General features: G+C 46.7%; 1 protein-coding gene across 3 annotated transcripts in view; it reads right to left on the bottom strand.

Moving 5' to 3' along the window:
• Positions 1–24,360, bottom strand: part of PLXNC1 (plexin C1) — a 156,216-nt gene that overhangs the window by 108,337 nt on the left and 23,519 nt on the right. For all 3 annotated transcript variants that reach the window (XM_081822199.1, XM_081822197.1, XM_081822198.1), the window contains exons 3-4: positions 16,965–17,099; positions 13,521–13,621 (exon numbers count right to left, since the gene is read on the bottom strand). In XM_081822199.1, the coding sequence (XP_081678325.1) occupies positions 13,521–13,621; positions 16,965–17,099 (236 nt within the window). The remainder of the gene's footprint in view (positions 1–13,520; positions 13,622–16,964; positions 17,100–24,360) is intronic.

Raw genomic sequence — 24,360 nt, 5'->3', positions numbered from 1 at the left:
GCTCCAGGCAAAACAGTAGCTCCCTCCTTTGTGTCCCTGTGGCACCTTACACGTGCTCCAGGTGTATACAGCATATCGCATTAGTTGCTGATTGCCTGTCTCTCCCAGCAGACTGCAGGTCCCCCAAGGGAATACCCCTTATTCACCTTGGCAAAGCCCAGGACCGAGTGCCGTATTTGGCATTCACACCACAAATATTTACTGAGTGCCACCAGACACCAAAGACCATAGTAGGCACTGTGGACATATCAACATATAAACCAGTTAAAGTCCCCCCTGTTAATAAGCTTACATTCCAGTGAGACACACAGACATAAACCAAATAAACAATAATTTAAAATAATTTCAAATTAAGGTAAGTCTTCTGCAGAAACCAAAAATGTAGCACGGAGGAGTTACTTTAGATTGGTCAAGAAAGGTGACATTTCAGCTCAGAGTTCTAGGATGAAAACCATCGAGCCACATCAAGAATAGCCAGAACAGCATTCTAGGGAGAAGGGGCAGCACGTGCGAGGACCCTGAGTTCACTTAAAGCTTGGAACTCTGTTCTCTGCAAGGAACTGACTGAAGACCAGACTGGCTAGTAAACAAAGGGAAGAGCGCTTCTGTCAATTATAAGCCTGTGACATTGGCCAAGCCACGTGCCCTCTCTGTGTCTCAGGCTGTCCATCTGCAGAAATGCAGATATGAACGGTTTCTACCGCATGGAGTTGTTAGCAAAATGTGCATCTATTTAACTGAGGCTTACAGTAATGCCTCAGTAAATAGTAGTGGTTGTTGTGATACTTATTCCTCGGGCAAGTGAAACAGACTTTAGGGAAAAATTTGGGTGACATAAGCCACACACACACAAAATGGTAGTGATGAGACAGGGATCCGGGCAATAAGGCGCATCAGACTGTCCATGGGCGTTGCTCACACACGCGGGGGCAACATGCAGTGTACCTTTCCTCCGTAAGGAGGCAGACCAAGTGCAAGGCTTCTTGGAGGATGCTCAATCACAACATGCCTTCCTCCCAAGACTAAAGGGCTCTCTGGGGTCTCCCCATGCCTTGAGCACCAGCTAGGAGCACTTTCCATGGTGTATGGACAGTATTTGCTTGGTGTATGCTTCACACCGTAACCTGTGAGATTCTCCAGGGCAGAGCCTCATTCATCTCTCTTCCCCAAGGGCCTAGTTCAGGGCCTGACCCACAGCCCGTATCCAACAAGCGTTAGCTGAATTGGATTAAGAATTCAATTTTAAAGCGACTAAAATTCTTGACTACGTCTCCATGATACCAGCATAAGTTGTTTCATTGATTTTTGTTCACTGGGCTGGCCTGTTAACTGGCATGGTGGAAAACCAGCCTTTGTCTTGAAACTCAGAGCTATTTAGCACACATAAAACACATTTGCAGACTGAAACACTCACACAAAAGGGATTTGTAGCCTTCACCCCATGTGGTTCTTTTGTGGGTGATGAGCTTACTGAAGCTGGTGGTTTTTGCTTCCAAACATAAACCATGAGCTGAAGAACTTAAGGGAGGTGTTTTTAAAATACATAAGATGGAAATAAACATGGGAAAACAATGCCTTTTGAGTCAAGAAGATCTGGATTCAAAGCTGCTCTTCTCCACATGCCCTGTGCAGCTGGGGGCACATACCTTCCCCTCTCTGGGCCTCCATTTCCCCCACCAGGAAAGCAGGTGACCCATCTTCCTGAGAGCAACACTGAATGCCCCGCTTGTCCTATCAGAAACGGTCCCCTCTCTATATAGCAGAACATAAGCACCCAAGCTTTACAAAATGTTACAAAAGCAAAAACATGAAAGCCTGCCTGGAAGGCTTCCAAAGAAGATGGGAACGTTGTGCTTGAAGGTGGAGAAGGTGCTGGGAACCAGACATCTTCTAGGTCACAAAGACAAGTGAAAACATTTGAGGAATTTTTAAAAGCCAATCAATACATACTTATGAAAGTGCCTGCTGCCTGAGATAAGGTCATTTCAAAAAAATCTATTCCATTAAAACATGTATTTACTAAAAGGGGCGTTCCTAATGGTACTTGTTCCGAGTCAGGGAACATCAATTAACAAGATGGTGCGGGTAAGCAGTTTGGATGCTGCGCTCGGAGGACCTCGGCGGCCAGAGCTTCCAAACAAAACTGGCTTCTGAGTAAGGTGAGCCTTTTCCCTGTGTCGACCTCTACCAGCTCTCGGGGTACCAAGAGCTCTGCCCCTCCATGATTTCACCCCCTCTCTTCCTTCTGCTTTGAAAGAGTAGGATTTGTTCACAGCTCCTAACAGTGGATACAAATGCAGAACAACCCAGGGGATCTCGGTTCACCCAAAACCTGTCTCCACTGTTAGAAGGCCCCCAAACCCCTTTCAGCATTCTGGCTAACCCGCGTGCACGGGCTCGGCTTTGGCCAGGGTAATTCAGGAATGCCCTGAGGTCCGAATAGCGTATTCCTCTTTGCTCCCCACTGCTTCCTCCCCACAGACAGTTGTCCTACTTGCTTCTACACAATTAGTCAGCACAATAGGGTCCTCATCCAAGAAGGAGGGCCCCCCCGCCAAATCCCATGATTACCATGATCGCTGTCATTGGAACCGCACTGGACCATCAAGGAGGGTCACTGTCCAGGCTGCAAGCACGAGGACACATCCCGGATTGGAAAGAAAGGAGGAATGAAGGCAGAATGAGAACCATTTTCTGTCTCAAACTGTCTTTCTGGCCACTCAGTTAGGGCTGGCCATAACCCACGAAGGGGGACATCTCCAGAGCTGAATGTGCTCCTTTGGGTCTTGGCTCAGACGTGCTCTGTGAGGCCTTTGGGAACCACTCCGGTTCAAACTGCAACCTCTGGGGCCTCCAGCCAGCACCCCTTACCCCCGTCCTTGGCTGTATTTTTCTTCAGAACACTGATCACCATCTGACATGCTGTTTCTTTCTTTATGCTTACATGGTCCCTCTTCCCCCATGTGGTGAGTTGAACAATGCTCCCTCAACATTCATGTCCACCCAGAACCTCAGAAGGTGACCTTGTTTGGAAAGAGGGTCTGTGCAGATGTAATGCAAGGATCTCAAGAGGAGATCCTCCTGGATTTAAGGTATCCAATGCCTGGTGTCTGGAAAAGAGAAAGGAGAAGGAGATTTGGAGACACAAAGAGGAAAAGCCCATGTCGTGAGAGAGGCGGGGCTCACAGTTCTGCTGCTACAAGCCAGAAACACCAGGAGCCCCTAAAGCTGGAAGAAGAGAGGGAGCACTCTCCCCTAGAGCCTTCGGTTGTGGATTTCTAGCCTCCAGAACTGTGAGGGAATACATCTGTGTTGTTGTAAGCCACTGACGCTGTGGTCATTGGCTAGGGCAGCCTTAGGAATTGAACACCCCATTAGAAGGACCTCCACGAGGGTAAAGATTTAGGGCGGTGCTGTTCACTGCTGCAGAATCCTAGTGCTTAGAACAGCGCCAGCCACACACTAGGGTCTCGATAGATACTTGTTAACTGAAAGCATGGATGCTTACACTTTCAAGGTGGAAGGCTTTCTACAAGTCAGGTTGGCTCCGAGTCCCATCATCTTTCTTAGGCATAGCCAGGCATCCACCAAGGGTCCATTTAGACCAGGCTCTTCTCTTTATTGCCCCTGCCACAAGGGATGATATCTCTTCCTCATTCCTCTTCCCTTTCCCTATGGTGGGGGGTGAAGGCGCTGGCTTGAGAGTTCAAGCTAGATTCCACTACCTGTGCAACCCGATGTCGGCAGAGTAACAGCCCCCAGAGATACCCACATCTCCATCCCTGGGACCTGGGCTTATGTTCTCTCGCACGGCTAAAAGACCTTGCAGATGTGATTAAGGATCTCAAGATGGGGAAACTGTCGTAGATGATCTGTGTGGGCCCACAGTAATCACATGGGGATCAAGAGGAGGCAGGAAGGTCAGAGTCAGAGAAGGGGACCTGACGATGGAAACAGAATTCAGAGCCCGAGAGATATGCAAGAAGGTGCCCCACTGCCGACTTCGAGGATGCAAGAAGGTGCCCCACTGCCGACTTCGAGGATGCCGACCTCGAGGAGGCACGAGCTAAGGCAGGCAGGCTGCCTCCGGAGGCTAGAAAAGACAAGGACATGCAGTCTCCCTGCAGCCTCGCGAAGAAACACTGCCCCTTCAACACCTTGACCGTAGCCCAGTGAGACCCACTACAGACTCTGGCTTCCCGAACTGTAAGATACTAAACATATGCTGTTTTAAGCCCCTAAGGTTGTGACCATCTGTTAGAGCAGCAGTGGGAGAGCAATACACAACCTAAGGCTGTTTCCTCATCCCGAATGTGGGCACTGTCCAAGTGCTGACTCCACAGGGCGGCAGGGGGCCTACCTGGAACAGGCCGTGGCACGCAGGGCACAGCGTCCGGTGTAGGGTAAGCATGTTCCCACCCCCACCCCCCACGCAGAGTGGGCCTGGGGTTGGGGCAGGCTTCTCGGGGGAGGCACACTGCAACTGTGTCCTGAAGGGTCGGTGGGCACACCCCAGGGGGCTCCTCTACCAAGAAGCCCTCAGTGGGCGTCTCTGCTGCATACCGCCCGCCCCTCAGGAGGACAGACCGGGCCGCAGGAACGCCGACCTCACGAGAGTGTGGTTACGGCTTACCATTCCCCAGGGGCTGCCTTGGCCAAGTTTTTGGGCAGTCACAGCCTAGGGCGCTTAGAGCTAAAAAATGGCCGCGGAGGCTTGAGGAGGGAGTGTCTCTTTTTTTTTTTTAAAGATTTTATTTATTTATTTGACAGAGAGAGACACAGCGAGAGAGGGAACACAAGCAGGGGGAGGGGGAGAGGGAGAAGCAGGCTCCCCGCAGAGCAGGGAGCCCGATGCGGGACTCGATCCCGGGACTCCAGGATCATGACCTGAGCCGAAGGCAGTCGCTTAACCGACTGAGCCACCCAGGTGCCCGAGGAGGGAGTGTCTCTTGGAGGAGAGAGGGGAGGCAGACCCCGGCACAGGAGAGCAGTGTAAGGAACTGGATGTGGCCATAAGCAAATCATTTAACTCCTTTTGTTGTTGTTGTTGTTGTTGTTGTTGTTGGTTACTCTGGAGTGCTGGGGACAAATATGTTTAGCAGTCACATTGTGGTTTTTCTCTCTTGTATTCAAAATCCCCTTCTGTTACCCCCACCCTTTCAGGAAGGCTGACAGTAGGACTGGCCAGAGCCGTGTTGTCAGGTCGGGTCAAGGAATGATCTACCAGCTGCTGCTGGCTGGGGCTGCTTGAAGGTTTTCCACGTGTCTACATGGAAGAAACCTGGAGAAGACTATGGGCAAGTGTCAGGTTACAAATCATCAAGGGGAACCGCAGACACCTTGTAGTTCACATGCCTGCTGATTATGATTAGTACAGCCTTACCCCATATATTCCCTGTGCAGAGTGAGGCATGACAGCGAGGGACGGTAAAGAAGCTTGGTCTTTCCTGCACGACCCGTTTTCTCAAGAGGACCCAACCCCGGTTCCATTACGTGACTAGGACCAGAGCAAGCGGAGCCCCATGGTGGCGCTGGGAGAGGCGGGGAGGTACACGAAGGCTGGAGGAAGAGTGGCCAAGTAGATGACTCAGGACGAGACAGGAGATAAGCTCGTTCGTTACGAGATATACCAAAAGACAGTGGAGCCTGGAAGGCGGATGGTTGGGAAGTCTGATAAAGCTGGTGCTCGGGTTAGTGCGGTTCGTGCTGGACCCTGCCATCAGGATGATCTTTTTAAAACACAAATATGATCGTGTCCTCTGCTGAAAATCCTTTAGTGGGTTTCCAGCACCCACTGATATAAGTCCAAACTCAGAGCCCTTCACATCCTGGTCCCACCCAAGCCCCCATGCCCGTCCTTCTTTCTAGAGCCAGTGCGCTCTAGGGCTTCGATCCAATCTGCCGCTCCCTCAGAAGACCACGCACTATGCTGGATCCTCTAAAATCCCTTCCCCACCCTGGTCCCTTGGGGAAAGTCTACTCAAGCTTCAAGGCCTGGTTTTTTTTTTTTTTTAAATCTTTTTTTTATTTACATTCGAGTTAGTTGACATACAGTTCAGTGTTGGTTCAGGAGTAGAGTTGAGTGGTTCGTCATTTACACATAATACCCAGTGCTCATCACAACAAGTGCCCTTAATCCCCATCCCCCACCTATCCCACCCCAACCTCCCCTACCATCAACCCTGTTCGTTCTCTATTGTTGAGTCTCTCATGATTTGTTTCCTTTTTATCCCCTTGCTGAATGTTCATCCATTTTGTTTCTTAAATTCCACATATGAGTGAAATCATATGGTTCATCTTTCTCTGATTGACTTATTTTGCTTAGCAAAATACATTCTAGCTCTGTCCATGTCGTTGCAAATGGCAAGATTTCATTTTTTTGATGGCTGAGTAATATTCCAGTGTGTGTGTGTGTGTGTGTGTCTGTGTATTTAAATATATATATACCACATCTTTATCCATTCAGCAGTCAAGGGACATTTGGGCTCTCTCCATAGTTTGGCTATTTTTGATAATGCTGCTATAAACACCAGGGTGCATGCACTCCTTTGGATCTGTATTTTTGTTTCCTTTGGGTAAATACCTAGCAGTGCAATTGCTGGATCATAGGGTAGTTCTATTTTTAGCTTTTTGAGGAACCTCCATACTGTCCTCCAGAGTGGCTACACCAGTTTGCATTCCCACCAACAGTGCAAGAGGGTTCCCCTTTCTCTGCATCCTCACAAACACCTGTTGTCTCTTGTGCTAATTTTAGTCAAGACCTAATTTTAATGCCACCTCCTCTCTGAAGCCTTTCCCAACCTTGGTTACAACTAACGGCTTCCTCCTCTGCATGTCCACCATCACAATAGCTAACGTTACTTAAGTGCTCACTAAGACCCAGGTACCATGCCCAGGTCTTTATGCACATGATCTGATTTAATCTTCTCAGCCACCCTCTAAGGTATTATTAGCCCTACTTTATGGAAGAGGAGATTGGCACAGTGAAGATAAGGAATCTGCAAGTCACAAAGAAACCTGGATTCAATCCCAAGCAAGCCGACTCCAGGCCCTGCACTCTTCCTCCTCGCCTGGACTGCCAGAGTGGAAGTCACCCCCGGCATTGCTGTGCATCCCAAACAGGCCACCCCCCTTACATTCCTGCTCAGTAATGACACCCTTGTCGTTCTGGTCACCCAAGTCAGACACCTGCACTCCTTCCTCTACCATCTCAACATCAAGGTCACTGTGTTGCTGGGAAAAGAACAGGAACTCACCCCACTGCACCCTCTGAGACTCAGCTCTGGCATCACTCCCAAGTCCTTGCCCCTCCGACAAGTTCTCATCCATTGGGCTCCAATCTAGTGCCTAGTCCAATGCCTGGGACACACTAAGAATACATCATATGTTTGGGTATCACTTCTTCATTGTCTTTATGAGGACTTAGATCAGGGAGAAAGAATACATCTTCCAGAAAAACAGTGGCCATGGCCACCTTGATATTTTATTTTTCATTTTATAACCCTATTCTGAGTGTGTCAAACTCAAGGGGGAATCTAATTAATCACCAAGTCCTGTCAATCCAATCTCCCAAATAGCTCTTGAGTCCATCCATTTCTTCCCATTGCTACTATCATCCCTCTAACCAGTTCCCCATCTCTTGCTGTTTTAAAACCACTTTCTAAGTGGTCTGCCAGCATCCAGCAGGGCCCCTCTAGTCTATCTTCACCAGAATGCTTATTCTAAAACACACATCTGAACTGGTCACTCTTCTAATTAAGCTCTGCAATAGCTCCCCAAAGTCCTTCCAACAAAATGGAAATTCTTTAACGCGGCTTATAAGGCCAGTCAGTCCTCCACTGCTCCTGCCTACCATGCCACTTTCTCAATGGCTCCCCCCTCCACCCCGCACCCCAAGGCTGTATGCTCCATCCACACTGAGCATCGGGCCAGGTGCTCCTACAGCTTCCGGCCTACCTGTTCCCTCACCCGTCACCTGCCTCGGTTTTATCTGGCTGATACATGCTCACGCCTCAGGTTCAGCTGAGACATTTCTTCTTGCAGCAAACGCCCACCTTACTGTGAAGGTGGGCTAGATGTTTTTTATGTGCCCCCATGGAATCCTCCACTGCCTCTGTGCAAACCCTTATTATATACGCTATGTACTTATTGGTAGATTGGGAGCTCTTTTACTTGTTAAGGTAGACTGGACTGTGTGCCCAGCTCTTCACTCTCTCCTGTACTGGAATGACCCGTCCCTACCCTTGGCCCCGTTTCCATGGTCTCCTACTAGAGTAGGCAGAGCATATTCCCCACCCCACTGATGCTGGGCTTGGCCTTGGGCTGTGTTCGCCAGTGGAGTACCAGCAAACATGACATGAGCAGAGGCTTTGCATGTGCTGCCCAGTTGAGCACGGCCTCTCGTACTTCTGCTTGCTCTCTGCCTGGGCAACGGTATGTGCAGGATGAGAGATGTGTGAAGACGACCCGAATCAGCCTCTCCACCAGCACCTTGAGGCAGAGGACATCCCTACCCCCAACCCCACCCTCTCCCACTGGAGCAGACCCATGAACAAGAGGAATAAATGTTTTTTATTTTAAGCCACTAAGAGTTTGTTAACACAGTATCACTGGACCAGAAACCTGACTGATACACTGGCCTACATTCCTCACTAGATTGCAGGCTCTATGAAGGCAAGAAATAACTCTGAGCCGAGCACCCAGCGTAGGCCTCATCACATCGCAGGTGCTCAATAAATATTGGTCAGTTGGATGTATGACTGAATGAATGCATGTGGGCCATTGACATGTCTGTCTCCCTAGCTAGCATGTGAATTCCTTCAGGCCAAGAATGGCATCTGATTTGTCTCAGCAACACCTAGCTGTCTCATTTCCCACACTGGGTTCTTGGTAGATACTCAATAAATATTTGTTAAAACCAAATAAATGGGATTTTGTGGGCTGGCTTGGGACTGAGTCCTTAATTTATGACATTGTTTCTATGGGAAAATGTATTGAGTGCCAAACAAACTTGCAAATGAACTTTTGGAACCTCACCCGTTCATTGGTTCAGGATTGCCAGTTTTGTGGAAATCCATAACTGAACACATGTGCTATGCTTTGCAATATGGGAAAAACTGAGAAACTGCTTCCAAACCCAAGATATTCAGCCTGCAAAAATTCGCTTTCCACCCACACAGACAAATTCAGCACAGGTTGGATTTGAGGTTCCAACAATAAAATACTAGACATTTTAGAGCTCATTGTTTATCTAATTGCTTTTTATCTGCTTATACTAGATGCCTATTCTTAACACCCGATCAAAAGGAAGTTAAGATAGTTTTCTTGCCCACCCCCCACTCCCAACAAATCCATTTTCTAGACACATATGCAAGAAAGCTCAACCTTCTCGAAAGGGAAAATAAATTATTTTTCTAAATAAATCTGTGACATTTAAAATAAACACAGTAGGATGCTCTACAGTTATAAGAAAACATCCCCCTTTAGAATTCCTAATTTTGAATGGTACTGGAACTCAATATGAGTCACAGATCTGAGGCTTAGTTTTATTTCGTCTTAGGCCAGAATCAAGCCAGTTTGAAACCAAGTGATCTGATGTGGCTGGGAAGGGCCATCAGTCTAGAATGTTCTATGCACAAGTTTCAACCCACAACTGGTAGAGTTTCTCAATCACTCAATCTACTTCATTCACTTAACGTATATTTTTTGAGCATCTACTCTGTGTCAGGCACTGTTCTAGACTCTGGGGATATAGTAGTGAACAAGACAGACAAGGACCCTCTGTTCGTGGAACTTACATTTTAACAAGAGAGGCAGAGAAATAAGATCGTTTCAGACCAGTGATGGGCGGTGATGAAAATAAAACAGTGAGGTGATTATGAGTGAGGTGAGGCCACTTCAGACTGGGAGATCAGGAAAGCGCCAGCCACGGAAAGATCTGGGGGAGAATATTCTAGACTAAGGCAACAACAAGGGCAAAGTACCAGAGGCAGGAACAAGCCTGGTATAGTCCTAAGTCAAAAAGAAAGCCAGTGTGGGGGGGTGGAGTGAACAGAAGGGAGGGAGGCATGGGAGGCACAGAACGGTCAGACAATGTATGTAGGTCCTGTAGTAAGAGAGTTAGACTGGATTCTAAGAGAGAAAGCCAGGGCAAGTTTTAAACCGGGGAATGACATGACCTGGTTTAGATTTTAAAAGCACCCTTCCTCTCGGAAAGTACTGGGACAGGGGTGAGGGAGCAAGAGGAGAACCAGGGGAAGCCTGAGTCCTAGTTTTATAGAAGGCTAGAACTCCTAGCCCGTCGTCAACAAATGCCCCGGTGTCTTCAACCTCTTCTCTGACCATACCTCTTACTTTCTTGTGCTTACGAAACCAGCCTCTCCCCTGGGGATACAGTTTCCTCAAAGCCAGCTCAGGGGCTGGCTGCTTCCTCTCACTCGTCCTAAGTGTCCTGCTTGTGTCCTGCTGCCTTTTCTGGATGCTTCTTCTTTCCTCCCCTTTTCCAAGCCTGCCCCCCAATGCACCCCAGCTTGGAAGCTCAGGCAGTCACACCATCAGCCCATACCACCCCGAAGCCCTCCGTGTTGCAACCTTCTACAGCTCACCCCCACCCCTGCCAATTCCTTCCTCTTCTGGACTGTTTTGCTCCGACACTGTTTCCACAGTCAGTCTTGGGGACTGTAATTTCCAGATGACTGATCTAACACTCTGCTACCTCAGTTCCTTGACCCTCTCCCTACCAACGATCTTGTCTTTCATCCTACTTCAAGTGCACGACCGTACCCTAGACCTTGTCATTACCAATAGCACCACCCCATCCACGACCTCCCTGCAGTCCAACTACTACCCTTTCCAGTTCCCCAGTTCCAACAAATCTTAAATCCAACCGCAACCTTCCATGCACAGATTCTGCCCCCCTTCCCATACCTCACTCCCCTCCTTGGAGTTCACGTCCAGCTGAGAGCCCAGAGTCCACTACTTTAAGTAAAAATATCCATGTCAATACCATCGTCCATCCCTTGGATACACCCTCAGTTCCTAGGCCCCTCTCCCCTCTCTTGATGTATTTCCTGCAAAGCCCTACCTTGCTAAATCTAACTCTCCCCAACTCTATGACTACACCAGCAGAGCTGAATGCAGCCTTCGAAAGCAAAACCACGCTGAGTGTTCTCGCTTCAAAAGCAAGACGACTGTCCTCAATGGGGCCCTCCTGCTACCTGGCAATCATTCTGTATTTCCCATCTCCATTCTCTGTCCAGCTCTCTTTCCTATCTTCTCTCTCTTCTCCCTTCAAACCTCCAGCACTTCCTCCCCCACCTCACTCTCACTGGTCCAAAGTCACTGAATATGACATAAGCAATACAAACTGACGCTGCACACACCTCCCCCACCCACCTGCCCCAGGACCCACATTCTGCACCTTCCCTCCTGTGACCAAGGATGACTTGCGCACCTCCTGCCCGAGGCTTGCCTCCCCACGCTCACACTAGATCTCATTTTCTTTCATCTTCTGAGACACAACACTGTGCAACCCTTTCTCTTTCTTGCACCATCAGTTTCCCCTTCTCTACTGGAACTTCCCCAATAGCCCCAAAGCACAGTGTGCTTTCATGCATCTTAAAAACAACAAAACCCTCTGGATTTTACTTTCTCCTCCAGTGTCTGCTCCATCTTTCTGCTGTTTTCCTCAGCAAAGCTCCTCTGAAGAGTTGTCTCTGCTCTGCTCTCTCCTTAGTTTCTCTTGCTGCATTAGCACCACTTGCCACAACGGCCCCTGTCATGGTCACCAATCATCACCTGCTAAGTCCAGTGGATCAGTTCCCTTCTCTTGTCCAAACTCTCAGCACCATCTGGCACAGCGGACTGCTCCCTCCTTTCTTGCCTTGGCATAATGGAAGCCACCTTCTTCAGTCTTTCCTCTTCCCTTTCTGGCTGTTCCCTCCCCCTCTTCATCTCCCTGACCCCCAGCCACTGCACCACCTCTGTGCTCAGTTCCCCAACTACTGCTCCCCTCAATCAACATGGCCTCCCTTGTCTGGTCTTCAGGCTTCTTTACATCCCATCTAGACACATCTAACCCCCAAAATTCATCTCACCAGCCCGGACACCTCGCCCATGAGCTCCAGACCTGTGTTTGCCAAAATAGTAGCCACTAGCTCTGCGTGGCTAATGAATCCCGGCCACTGCTCGAATTAACCCCTGCAGGGAGCTCTGCAAATGTAGACAGGGAACCTACCTAAATGGAACGGGTGGGAAAGAATACGGCAGAACTGTGTAGTGGGTGTGTGACGATGAAATGCTGTTCAGGATCAGTTAATTTCTTTAAACTCTAGACTCCGCAAGCGACACGAAGGAAACATTCCTACCCAATTACAATTATGCATGAGCATCTTCCCAGCCCTGCTTCTTTTGTCTGCCAGTGATTCTGAGGGCAACAGTCCCGTGAGGAAGCGCAGCAAAAGGCAAGGGCAAGTATGCGTCTTGCTGCATCGCAGCTTTCGACTTCCTCCGGGAACTCCTAATTAATTCTGTGCCCACGTTTTTAGTTTGTTTCCTGAACCTCTTGCTTATACTGCATTCTCGCCCTCTCCCTTCATTGCCCTGGGCTTCCATCCCCAGAAGCTCCCCGGTTCTCTTCCCAGTCCTCTCTTCTTTCCCCAAACTGCCCCCTTGTTCAGCCTTCGGCTTCTCTGCACCTGTTCTACTCCTCCTTATCCTTTTTCACCTTTAAAAACTGAAAGCACCAAACTGACAGACACTGTTATGGTTTTGTTTTGGTTTTTTTTTTTCTTTCTTTCTTTCTTTCCCCACCAAGCTACAGCTCAGGCGCTCACTCTCCTCGCTTCCGTAGTGGGAGCCCGAGTACTCGGTTGCCACGGCAACAGCGAACCCAACCAGGCCGGTCCCAGCGACTAGGAGCTGCCGAGGCAGGGAGGAAGCCACTACAAGTCGCCCCAGAGCCTGGGTGGGTCGTGACCATCGTAATTCAAGACCAGGCCCGGCCCATTCTGCCCCGAGACTCAGGCTGTACAGCAGGCCCGCCAGCCGAACCACGCATTAGGAGACAGCACCATCAATAACGAGGCTTCCCCGAGCCAACCGCAGGCGACACATTATGAGGATCCCGTTGAAAATTTTCAAACATCCCTATTCTTTTATCTCCTCGGAGGGAAAACCTTTTGCCTGTCTCCCCAGAGTCTTGGAGAGCACTGTAGAAAGTACAAGCAGACCTGACATCTCCAGCCTCTCCTTCCTTCTGTCGCCGCCCGGCCCGCGCCCACCCCCAGGCTGGGCACCCCTGAGCGCTCCAGTCCAACCGTCTCGCGGCCCTGGCACAGCTGGGAACATCGCTGAGAGTGGGGAGGATTACCCCACAGTAGTTCAGTCGGCGGCCAAGCGCTCGGTTCCCCCAGGTCACTGGAACGGGTCGTCAGAGCAGGGCAACAAGTGTTCTGCGGCATAACCCTTCCCCGGCCCCCCGCCCCAAAAAAGTGAGTTGGTGAGAAAGAATCAGGAAATACCTTTGTAGCGAATGGCACCAACCGCAGTGAGGGTCTGCTGCCGTTAAACACTCGGTGCAGGATTGATGCTTACTGCAGTTGGCAACACGAATTCTCCTCACCTAAAAATAAATACCACAGCGCTTCAGACAGAATCATAAGCAACACCAGAAAAACGGCAACACCTTATCTGATGTAGGGCCACAAAGAGCACATTTATCAACTTGAACTCGGAATGACTCTGTAATGACATGGGGCAGCAGTCCTCAGAATCCCCTGGGGAAGCTTTTGAAAGTGCAGATCCCCGGATACCCTGCTGCCCCCGCTGCAGAGACTCCTGCTGGTAGGTCTGGGACCCAGCCGAGGGGTCTGTATTCTCCGGTGCTCTCCCAGGTGAGTCTGATACGCAGTCAGGTTTCTGACCGGCTAATAATGATTTCCAAAGGGGCCATGGAATCAGGTCACCTGGTCCTCACACAGAGACAGTTGATCTATGGTCAGTGGTGCTTTGGAAATGAGCGCCTGGGGATGGCAAAGGCTCTGACCCAGGAGTGTCCGCACAAGGCTGGTGCTGGACATGGACATGAGGAGAATCCCACACCCCCTCCAGGGTAACTCCATCGCTTCAGCTCCTGGCTCGCTTGCTCGCATTCTCTCCACTGGAGTTGAAAAGAAAAGAAATCACTGCCTGCCCCTCGAGCTGCCTCTTCCAGTTGTCAGGAAACAGCAACCCCACAGAGCAGGTGCCCATGCTGGGCAGACCCAGGCATCTGAGACAGTCAGTCAGAGCCTGGAAGTGGGGTGGCAGGAGGCAGAGAGGACCCCAGTGTCGCATGGCACATTTTCTGCAGGCAAAATCCCACAGCAGGTAGTAAGGAACTTGCAGAACTCATTAAGCCAGGAAGCTGTACATGCTAGAAGGTAGAAGTAACTTCTTTAAAAGGTTAGAGAAACAGAGAGTTCTAGAAAGGGTTCGTGAGGAAAATAGGCTATCCTGAGGAGTACTCCTCAATTCTAAGTTGACTTCATGGAGGATACACTTGTCCATTTCTCACATCCTCAGTGCTGCTGAAAGATGTGGGGGCAGACCACCAGCCTGAGCCAGAGTTGACCAGAATGTGGCTATTTCCTTGTAGCTCACACCACATCTTTTTAATGCTGGGGGGGGGGGGGTGTTCATAAATATGTAATCTCTCTAACCTTGTTTTCTCATCTGTGAAATGGTGATGGTGCTGCTGACTTCATGGGGTTATTACACTGTCTGGCACATACTAAGTGCTCAATAAATGTTGGCTATTGCTATTGTGTGAAGAAAAGGTCCCACAGTCCAACAAACATGTGAAACCTTATATTGAAAAGGCAAATAGATTTCCTTAGAACAGGCTTCTGAGAGCCTTTGAATATGCTCATGATACTCCAGGAGGGATATAGTCAATAACATCTCCTCCAAGGGCCACTTTTGCCCAGAACACTTAGTGGAATATGAGTCTCTCGAACATTCTGTGAGAACCATTATACAGTGTACTTAAACACACAAACAACATAACTCTATGTAAAAGAGAGAACGCTGTAAGTACTTACATTGGATCTGCTTCTCTAACTTAATAACACATTCTAGTGACTATTCCACAGCAATGCATAAATCTTCATGTGGTTATTTTTAATGGCCACATATTCTATGGATGTACCAGGGCATATTAGTTTGGCTGTTACTATCTCCCCAAGAGTCTGGGAAAGAACCTTCCCTAGGTTTTGCCTCTCTAGGGATTATACTGGCTCAACCAGAATCTTACTAATAGGATCCCCAGCAGTAAACCTAAGTGAAGAATGTACAAATAACTGGCTTTGATGCCCAGTCAAAAACTCTCCCTAGGACTTCAGGCTTTGAATGACCAGAGGCTAAGCAGTTTTTACCTTCCTGAAAGTGAGGACCTGTCAGCTATCTGTGGCTCTCCCAGTGGTTCCCAGATTAGAGTCTTGAGTTCCTAGGAAAGTAGTAATGAGAATTTATGAGCTATTCACAATGTTTCAAAGAGTTGAATGGAAAAAACATGCACAGGCCAAGCAAGACTTCAAGAGTCTCTGCTTTGGGCTGGAATTTTATCAGCTCCATGTGGTAGCACAGTCCGTTCCCTGGCTGGCAGTTTTCAGATGCCCTTGATAAATAAAGCCTGGGAATGGGAATAGTTACTTGATACATGCAGTTTGTGGAGCAGACAAAAATCTTTCAAGTGCAGGAAGCCCAGGGAAGAAATAGAATGGAGAGCGTTGAGTGGTGAAACAAGCCGCTCAAGAAGAGTCTATAGGGTGAACAACTGGTTTAACAACGTAGACCAGGTCCACTGTCCCTCCCAACGTGGTCATTCTGACATAACCGACTTTGCAACATGCAAAGGGCAATATGGCCTTTCTAGGAATTCTGGAGACTACAAAGTGCTTGTGTACCTACCTTGTGACTCTAACAGCACATGTAGCTTGCTATCACTGCCATTCCCCTTAGAACGAGAGACAAAGAATGGAAAGTGGGGGTGGGCCAAAGGCCGCTGTTATCCCATTATATCATTCCGTAAGTCTCAATGATTTCCTTTGCACTTTGTATGTTCTGGTGGCCATGGGTCCAAATTACCGTGCCAGAATAGGCTGCTAGTTTGCACAAGTTTGGGATCTGATCTCGTTTATCACGGGCTTTACACACACACACACACACACACCCCGGGCGAGTTATTTAACCTCTCCAAGTCTTAGGCTCTTCATATATAAAACAAGGGTAATTTTATCTCATTAAATTATTAACAGATTTCACCACCATTGTTTTTATGGGGGTGTACAAGCACACTGTATGCACACAGAGAGACCATATTTAGAATAGTAACTAGTACATGGTCAGTAGTGATTGAATACAAATTAGTTTTCTTTCCTTCCCTTGGTGAAAGCACTTTGTAAAAATGAAGAAAATGGAAAAAGATATTCTCTTTATTTCAGTAAGCAGAAGCAAGAAGAAAAACTAGAACAGCCAGATAAATTAAGAGAGGTAGGGTGAGTGCCATATATTTCCTGGTTCATGAATGTGTATGAGACTGTGGCCTGATATTAACCCCAAATTCCAAAGCCAATCCCATTCGGTATATTCATAAATGCATCTAACCGTTCAGTGCCCACACAATAAATGTGTAAATTCAGTTACCTTGCTGATTATGCACCCATTTGCAAGCACACCCTCTTCTGAAAAACTTGGCGTTGGAAATACAGCCAATAATAAAATTGTCTAAATAGGTAATATTTCTTGCTTACTTACTGATAGTAAGGTTTTTAATTCCATGTCTGTGAGCCACTGCGGGTCTTCCTGAAGCCTGCAGCAGGGTTTAAACTCGATAGTTCAAAGTAAAAGCTTCACTACTAGATAATGACATTAATTAAACACTTTTTACTCAGAAGTCAGAAGCAATAGTTAGCATTTTTACCTACCTCTTTCCCGGCTGTTAGATAGATGTAGATATTCTTCTTAGGATGAGGAACCAGTTTGTAGAAAACAGGTGTTTCTTCTTTAATTTCATAAATAACCTCTGGACAATTTGAAGTCAAATTCTCACCAAGAATAACCTATTTTTTTTTTCAAAAAGAGAAATACGATTTCTATTAAATACATCAAACAGCAGGGTGGCAAGACTTGTAGTTTAATTCTAAGACCACGTGCTCTTTTACTCACTACATATATGGGCTGAGGTACCAAGTCCTTAAGCATCTGCTGTCTCAGTCTTCCACAAGGCTGGTAAGAACAAGCACAGTCATGCGCGAGCGCGCGCGCGCGCACACACACACACACCCACCCACACACCCCCACCCACCCACCCCAACTTAGGTGCTGGGTCAGTATCCTCACAGGTAGAAGCTCGAAGTCCACAATTCCCTACCCCTTCTGGCTTTACAAGAAGCTACAAGAGACAGCTCCCTTAATACTATGCCAGGTGGGGGCACCTGGGTGGCTCAGTCGTTAAGCGTCTGCCTTCGGCTCAGGTCATGATCCCAGGGTCCTGGGATCGAGCCCCGCATCGGGCTCCCTGCTCGGCGGGAAGCCTGCCTCTCCCTCTCCCACTCCCCTTGCTTGTGTTCCCTCTCTCACTGTGTCTCTCTCTGTCAAATAAATAAAATCTTAAAAAAAAAAAAAAATACTATGCCAGGTGATCTTAAAACCAAAGGAAGTCGGCTTGACATAGACTCTGATTCTCCTATACAATTCTACATACTTACACATTTTAAAGTAACCAGGACAACTGAACAGGCCCAAACAGGTAGGTATGTGTTTATATATAAAAATAGCTAAGTGTGGCTTTGAAATTGGACACACCTGAGTTTCACTCACCTCAGTCAATAAATGTCTACTGAATAGCCCCAATGTATCTGGCATGTTCTAGATGTTTGGAAAATGGCATTGAACAAATGAGTGGAGGGTGGGGGAGTAGAATCCTACCCTCAAAGAACTTGGGTGTGTGTGTAGGGGAGTGGTGGCCAACAATAAGTAAATTATAAACTCTATTAGAAGGTGATGTAGGTCAAAATAAAGTGGGGTAAAGACATAAGGATGCATGTTCAGGGTAGGTCTCATTGAGAGGTGATATTTAGGTAGCTACTTGCAGGAGATGATGGAGTGGGTCATTTGGATGTCTGGGTGATGCACGCTCTTGGACAAGCAACCCACTGGTCCTGAGGCCCTAAAACCTGAGGTGGCCAGCGTGGCTTGAGCAGAACAAGTGAGGCAGAGTGCAGTGGGCAGTGAGGTAAGAGGTATGGAACATAAGTTCTTGTAGGCCCGTATAAAGACCTCACTCTTACTCCAGGTGAGAGAGAGGGAACCACTGCAGAGTTTGAGCAGAGCACCGACATGGTTGGGGGCAGGCTGGAAGCATGGGTGTGAAGATGTGTCAGGAGACCATTACCATAGTCCTGGAGAAACAGAATGGTAGCTTGAGCTCAGGTGTGTGTCCTGGCTCTATACTTTGAGTACGATGTGCTACCTTGAACTAGTAACTTACTTAACCTTCCTGGGCCTCAACTTTCTTATCTCCAAAATGGGGCTAAGAATGCCTTTCTTACATACAACTGTTAAGGATCAAAGGAGAATTATGAAAGATGCTTAGCACGTAATAAATATACAGTGGATGTTAATGTTAGTAGACTGCAAGCTCCTTTTGAGTAGACACCATGTCTTAATGTTCTTTATACCCTCCCCTTGCCCAATGCAATACTTTCAAAGTCGAAGGTGTTTGATTATTTCATCAGTTTGAACACATCCATATATGATATCCACATTTGTGTCTCTATCACTGAGAACAGCAGTGATGTTGGGCACATGGTTGTAAAAGAAAAACTGGCACCTGAGACTCTTTTCAGACAAAGTCTACATTCATGCATCTACTGAGCAAGAACAATCCTGTACCACATATCCTGATGGTAATTACATATTTGCTATTTTATCAAAGACTCCTTATCATTTTGGGCACATGGAGCATCTTCGTGCATGTGTCCCTGCTCCCAGGACCTGGCCCTGAGTTTGTCTTGCAGTGGTGACTTCCTTCCAATCATCTGCTCTGGGTCAAGTCCACTTGGATTTGGTACAACTGGTAGCTCACTAGGAGCCCATGAACTGCCACTAAATGCAGGAGCAGCTCTGCAAGAGTCAATCTCAGTAACTAAAATAGGACTTTAAAAAAAAAAAAAGTACCAGCAGTTAGGTCCCAAAGGAGGTGGAAAAGGTCTGCACCTCAAGTCTTTTAAAAATGACAATAGCTGCGCCATTTAGTCCGGTAGCCACCAGCCATATATGGTTATTTAAATTTAAATTTAATTGAGAATGTATAACTTCCGTTACACTAGCCACATTTCAAGTGCTCGCTAGCCACATCTGGCTAGTGACTACCATACTGAAAGTACAGATACAGAACATTGTCATCATCATGGAAAGTTCTATTGGACAACGTCAGCCTACCGAGAACAATGAATGCAGGGAAACATTGGGCAGGCACTGCCCAAGTGTGGGCCTGCCAGGTTCTTGTCTTCCCGTCTCTAATTCAAAGTCCTTATTAATCAGCTCAGAGACAAACAATTGATCAGGTTCTAGAAAGTGGTCATAGAGAAGAGAGGAAACAGGAAACCAGTTAAAAAAAAATTGATAAAAATGTTCTCAAGTGCAGCTCAAGAGAAGACAGGTTGCCGTCCAGGAGGAATTCATCACGTCAAAGGCATCATTGGGCAGAACCACCTATGATTCGTGCCAATAAAACCAAACCTGAATCTAATCAAGCCTTCAGTGCAAACTTTCATTTAGTATTAGGAAGCAGAAAGGGGAGGAAGCCGCTGAGTGACACCACAGGGAAACAAACAGCCAAATCTACAATGTGAGACATTGGACAAGACAACAGACTTCATTTCCCCAGTCAGTCAATGGTGGTGGCTAAAGGATGGGAGGGGGCCACTCTAGACTGAGAGAGACAGGGCAGCCACGTGTGATTTGAGGACCCTGTCTGGATACCAGTTTGAACAAAAATAATTTTCAGAAGATATTCTTGAGCTAATGAAGAAAATTCAGCTATGCAAACGCAACATTAGGTAACTCTAAAGAACGACTGATAACTTTGTTTTAATAGCATCATGGGAATGGTTACTTAAACTGCCCATCGTTTTTTAGAGATGTGTAATGCAACACAGGGGGGGTGAAATGCCACAGTCCGGGATTTGCTTCAAAATAAAAACATAATTTACAAAACACCACCACTCATCCATTTTAAGTGAGTTAGGAGCTACGTTGCAGTTTTTATCGGGACTTTGGAGCACGGTTGATGCAGATGGGTAAGGGCTGGCAAAATCTAGTTTGGGGGAGCTTTGATTCACCTGCAGATGAGGCACCAGGATTTTCTCTGGAACTCCGAATTATGGCAGGAAAGCCTTTCTGCGGTACCGTGTACCAGGCTTTACCAACCAGTTTCCTAAATGAGCTTCCTAGAGTGGTTTACACTGAAACCTTGTCCTGATAACTATGGATGCTGGGCTGAAATTGGTTATGTTTCATTGATGGTGGGAGTGAGACTTCCCTGAAAGGTAACTGGGCATCATCTATCAAAATTATAAAGCACATACCCTTAGACCCCACAGCCCCTCATATGTATATTGAATGACATATGTACATGGAGATTTAATGCATCACACATTATAAGCAAAAGATTGAAACAACCTAAAGGTCCAACCATAGGGAGCTGATTAAATATAGTATAAACAGTATAGTACTATTTAGCCATAAAAATAATTAGGAAGCTCTTTGTGTATATGTTTAACATATTATATTATGTGTGCGTGTGTGTGTATGTATATATATACACAGCATAAACATGTTTATATACATATATAGCATGTTTAATACATTGTATAATTGACAAAATGGGAGAAAGACTATCTTCCCCCTTTTGCTTGCAGACATCTAGAAAATATCTCTGGGAGGATACCCAAGAAACCCATATCCCTGTTTGCTCCACATGTCAGGAACGTGTGACTTTCACTGTCTATTCTCCTGGTTCTTTTGAATTTGGAACAATGCCAATGTATTATCTCAGAAAATAAATACATAAGATTTAAATTTGAAAAGTGAGGGTGAGTGGACCAAATTGTTTTTCTTTTTGCTAGATTCTGCGGAGAAGGATCTCCATAACCCCAAGGACAGGACAATAGGAGCTTCTCATTTACATCACAAGGGGGCCCAAACATGCTACATGGAGGGGTCGGGGCCTCTGCTGCTGTGGTTCTCTCTCAGGTGACTCCAGGTCAGGAGAGACATAGCTTTCTTTCCCCTCTAGATTTCTATTAATATCACCTCCTCCCCCTCCCATCCACACAGCCCATCCCAGGGGCATCAAAGCAACACTTGGATCTTCTAACTGCAAAATTCATGTCAACATCAACACAGAGAAGAAAGCCAGCAAGACTGGAGCATGGGAAATGTTCCTTCCTAAGCTCAGTTTAGCTGGGCAGCTTTGGAGAAAGAACTCGATCCGTGAAGTGACGCAGGAAGTAACAATGAGTCACAGAAACCCAAAATGGGTATAGTTTTGTATAAAAGCAACTCATCCAATTCATACGCGTTCCTTGGGCATGATGTGGATTTTTATCTTTTGCTTCCAGAATTCCCCTTCAATATAGCTCTAATCTGAAGTCAACCTGAGCCTCTGCCAGGCATATTCTCATTTATCCCTTCATCCTTTGAGTCTCAGATATCACTTCCTCTGAGAAGCTTTCCCTGGTTGCCTTTCTACCTTACCCCACTGTAGTTGTCTACCGATCAGTCCATTTCCTTCAGACCACTTACTACTGTCTGAAATGGCTTTATTGCCGATGAATTCAGTTATGTATTTTCTGTCTTGTTCTTCCCATCACGAGAGCAAGGGGGTTGCCTGTTTTATTCATTTTTGTATCCTCGGCACCCAGGATAGTGTCTGGCACATAAAAGGTGCCCAATAAATATTTATTAAATGAAAAAAATTCTATTAGTATTTGAGATTTTTATAAGACTCTTCAGATTTTTTCCAGCTGAAGCCTGTGTAGAAAACAAATTTTCCCTAATAGAGAATTTCAGTTTGGGTCAACATATTGTTTCTGTTGACATCTTCCTGAAGCCTCACGGTAGGCTATTAACTAGCCTTAGGATTTTTGTTGCATGCAAAAAAAACTCCCAACTCCAGTCCCAAAATGTGTGGTGTGTGAGACTTCTACACCAGACAGTTACGTTTCAAGTTCAACACCACCCACGGAAAAGATAGCCTGCTGAGGAAAATGGTGGCGGGGGGAGGTGGTGTAGGAGAGAAAAATTAAACAAAAGACTATTTCTTTTCTCTTTACCATTACCATGACAGGAAAAGCCATGGGTGTTCAAAAAGCTAAAATATATATTCCAAATTTCTTTCCTTATGCCTTACTCTGTGGGGCTAACCAGTTAAAGGGCAACCAAGCCAATCTTCTCATTTTTTTTTAAATAAATAATTTCTAAGAAATGCTGCAAAGGGGACAGAAACCACACATACACACACGTGAGAAAGCAAGGCAATTATCCAACAGTGTTTAATGGGCTTCCGTAGTTAGGAGTAACAAAGGTGAAATATAAAGATTAAGGCAAATTCCTCTTTTATTTCCAATCTACTTATTTCAGTGTAATAGTAAGAGAAGAGTATAGCTTGAGCCACAAATTCTCAATTTGTGGATTACATGGCAGTAATAGTTCTAAACTGGGGAGTCCCTGCAAACTTACAAACTAGAAAGAATGAGATGGAGGTGAACTTGAACTAGCTTCACATGCCACTCTAAGCAGCCAATCATGGAGGCCATTTCCAAGTTTTGACACTTCCTGCTGTTTTGGCTTTTTGGTCTGTTACCTCAGCTCAGCCATCTGCACTACCCCTACTTCCGGGCCCAGGTCCTGTCCTGGGTTCTGCATGCCCTCCTTTCCTTTATTTGAACATTCTATGGGAATATAAAGAGAGCTTGTCCTGATATTTTATTATTTTTGTTATGTCTTATTTTCATTTGACAACTTTAAAACCAGAATCAAGGCTGACTTCAGGTGTCACACACTTTGCCTTCTGCGAGGATACAGAAGAGCTTTCTGGAACTGGTCTGAATTTTGCTCCATGACTTGGATAAATGAAATCCACCTGTGGGAATAGAGCTTTGAGGGCCACATAGATAATCAGTCCTCACTCTAAGGAGCGTGAGCAGTGCTTCTCTGCTCAATACAGGGAAGGGACACGCATGATAGGGCTTCTGAACCCTGAAACCTACTTCAGTCCTAGGGACGTTTGAGAAACCCAACACTAGCCTCCTACCACGAGAGCCGCTCCAAAAATCAACTTGAACACAGATTTCCTATCTTTGTTCTCCAAGAGCCCACAGAGGAAAAGCTGTCCCACAGGGGATTCAGAGACTCCCATGAGCTACTTGCAGCTCAGAGGAAGAGCCTCTGCCTTCTTCTAATACAGATGTCTACACTCTGCTGGGCTGCCAGATGCCATCCCCAAATAGGAACAAATGAAACCCACAGAAGCCAGAGCCCCTTCTCATGAAACCTCAAATGCTTGCATCTTGGTGTTAACCCAGATACTCTAATATTTGAAAGAAAATTTTAAAAACAAAACAAAAACAGTTCCACAAATTCCACCAAGCTCTGCAGACTGCATTTTTAATTAGCAGTGCAGTTTGGTTGAGGGACGAGTTGCTTTAGTTCCAACCACTTTGAGCAAGTGAGGTAACTTGCTCTGAGCAAGGTCTTTTTCATTCATAAGGTTAGGGATGGTAACACTACTGACTCATGAGAATGAAACAAGTTAAACCAGGCAGACACTGGTCCTAATGCCCGGCACAGAAGTTAGAGCTCAGAAATGTCAGCTATTATTACGCCTCGCCTACTGCCTTATCTTTTACGCTTACAAGAAAGGTTAATGGGCATGCATAAAGTTACAAATTTCAAATTCCATGCATATTCCATTATTACTTATTTTACCACCTGGAAAAGCTCAAAATATTTAATTCTGCCCTTGAAGTAAGGACAATTTTCTAGATGCGACAGTCAGCTCAAAGAATCCAAGCCCCATGATAGGCTGTACCACAATCCGGACAAAGACTCGGCTCGTGTGTATAAACCTGGGTGCGTTCTGCACTGTGTGGGCTTGCAGCACGTGAGCCGTGAAGCCCCAAAAGCTGACTTCAGCGTGCCCATCCTCGCTCAGCTGATCCCGGTGGAGACGCTGACAACCGAGAAAGTACAGCAAGCAATCTTCTCCAGAAAGGAAGTAAAATGAGGAAATAACCCCAGGGCGGGGGGGGGGGG

Source organism: Leptonychotes weddellii, chromosome 5 (assembly GCF_054177405.1).
Source record: "Leptonychotes weddellii isolate Sample4059 chromosome 5, ASM5417740v2, whole genome shotgun sequence".
NCBI lineage: Eukaryota > Metazoa > Chordata > Mammalia > Carnivora > Phocidae > Leptonychotes > Leptonychotes weddellii.
This window is presented reverse-complemented; position numbering and strand designations above follow the sequence as displayed.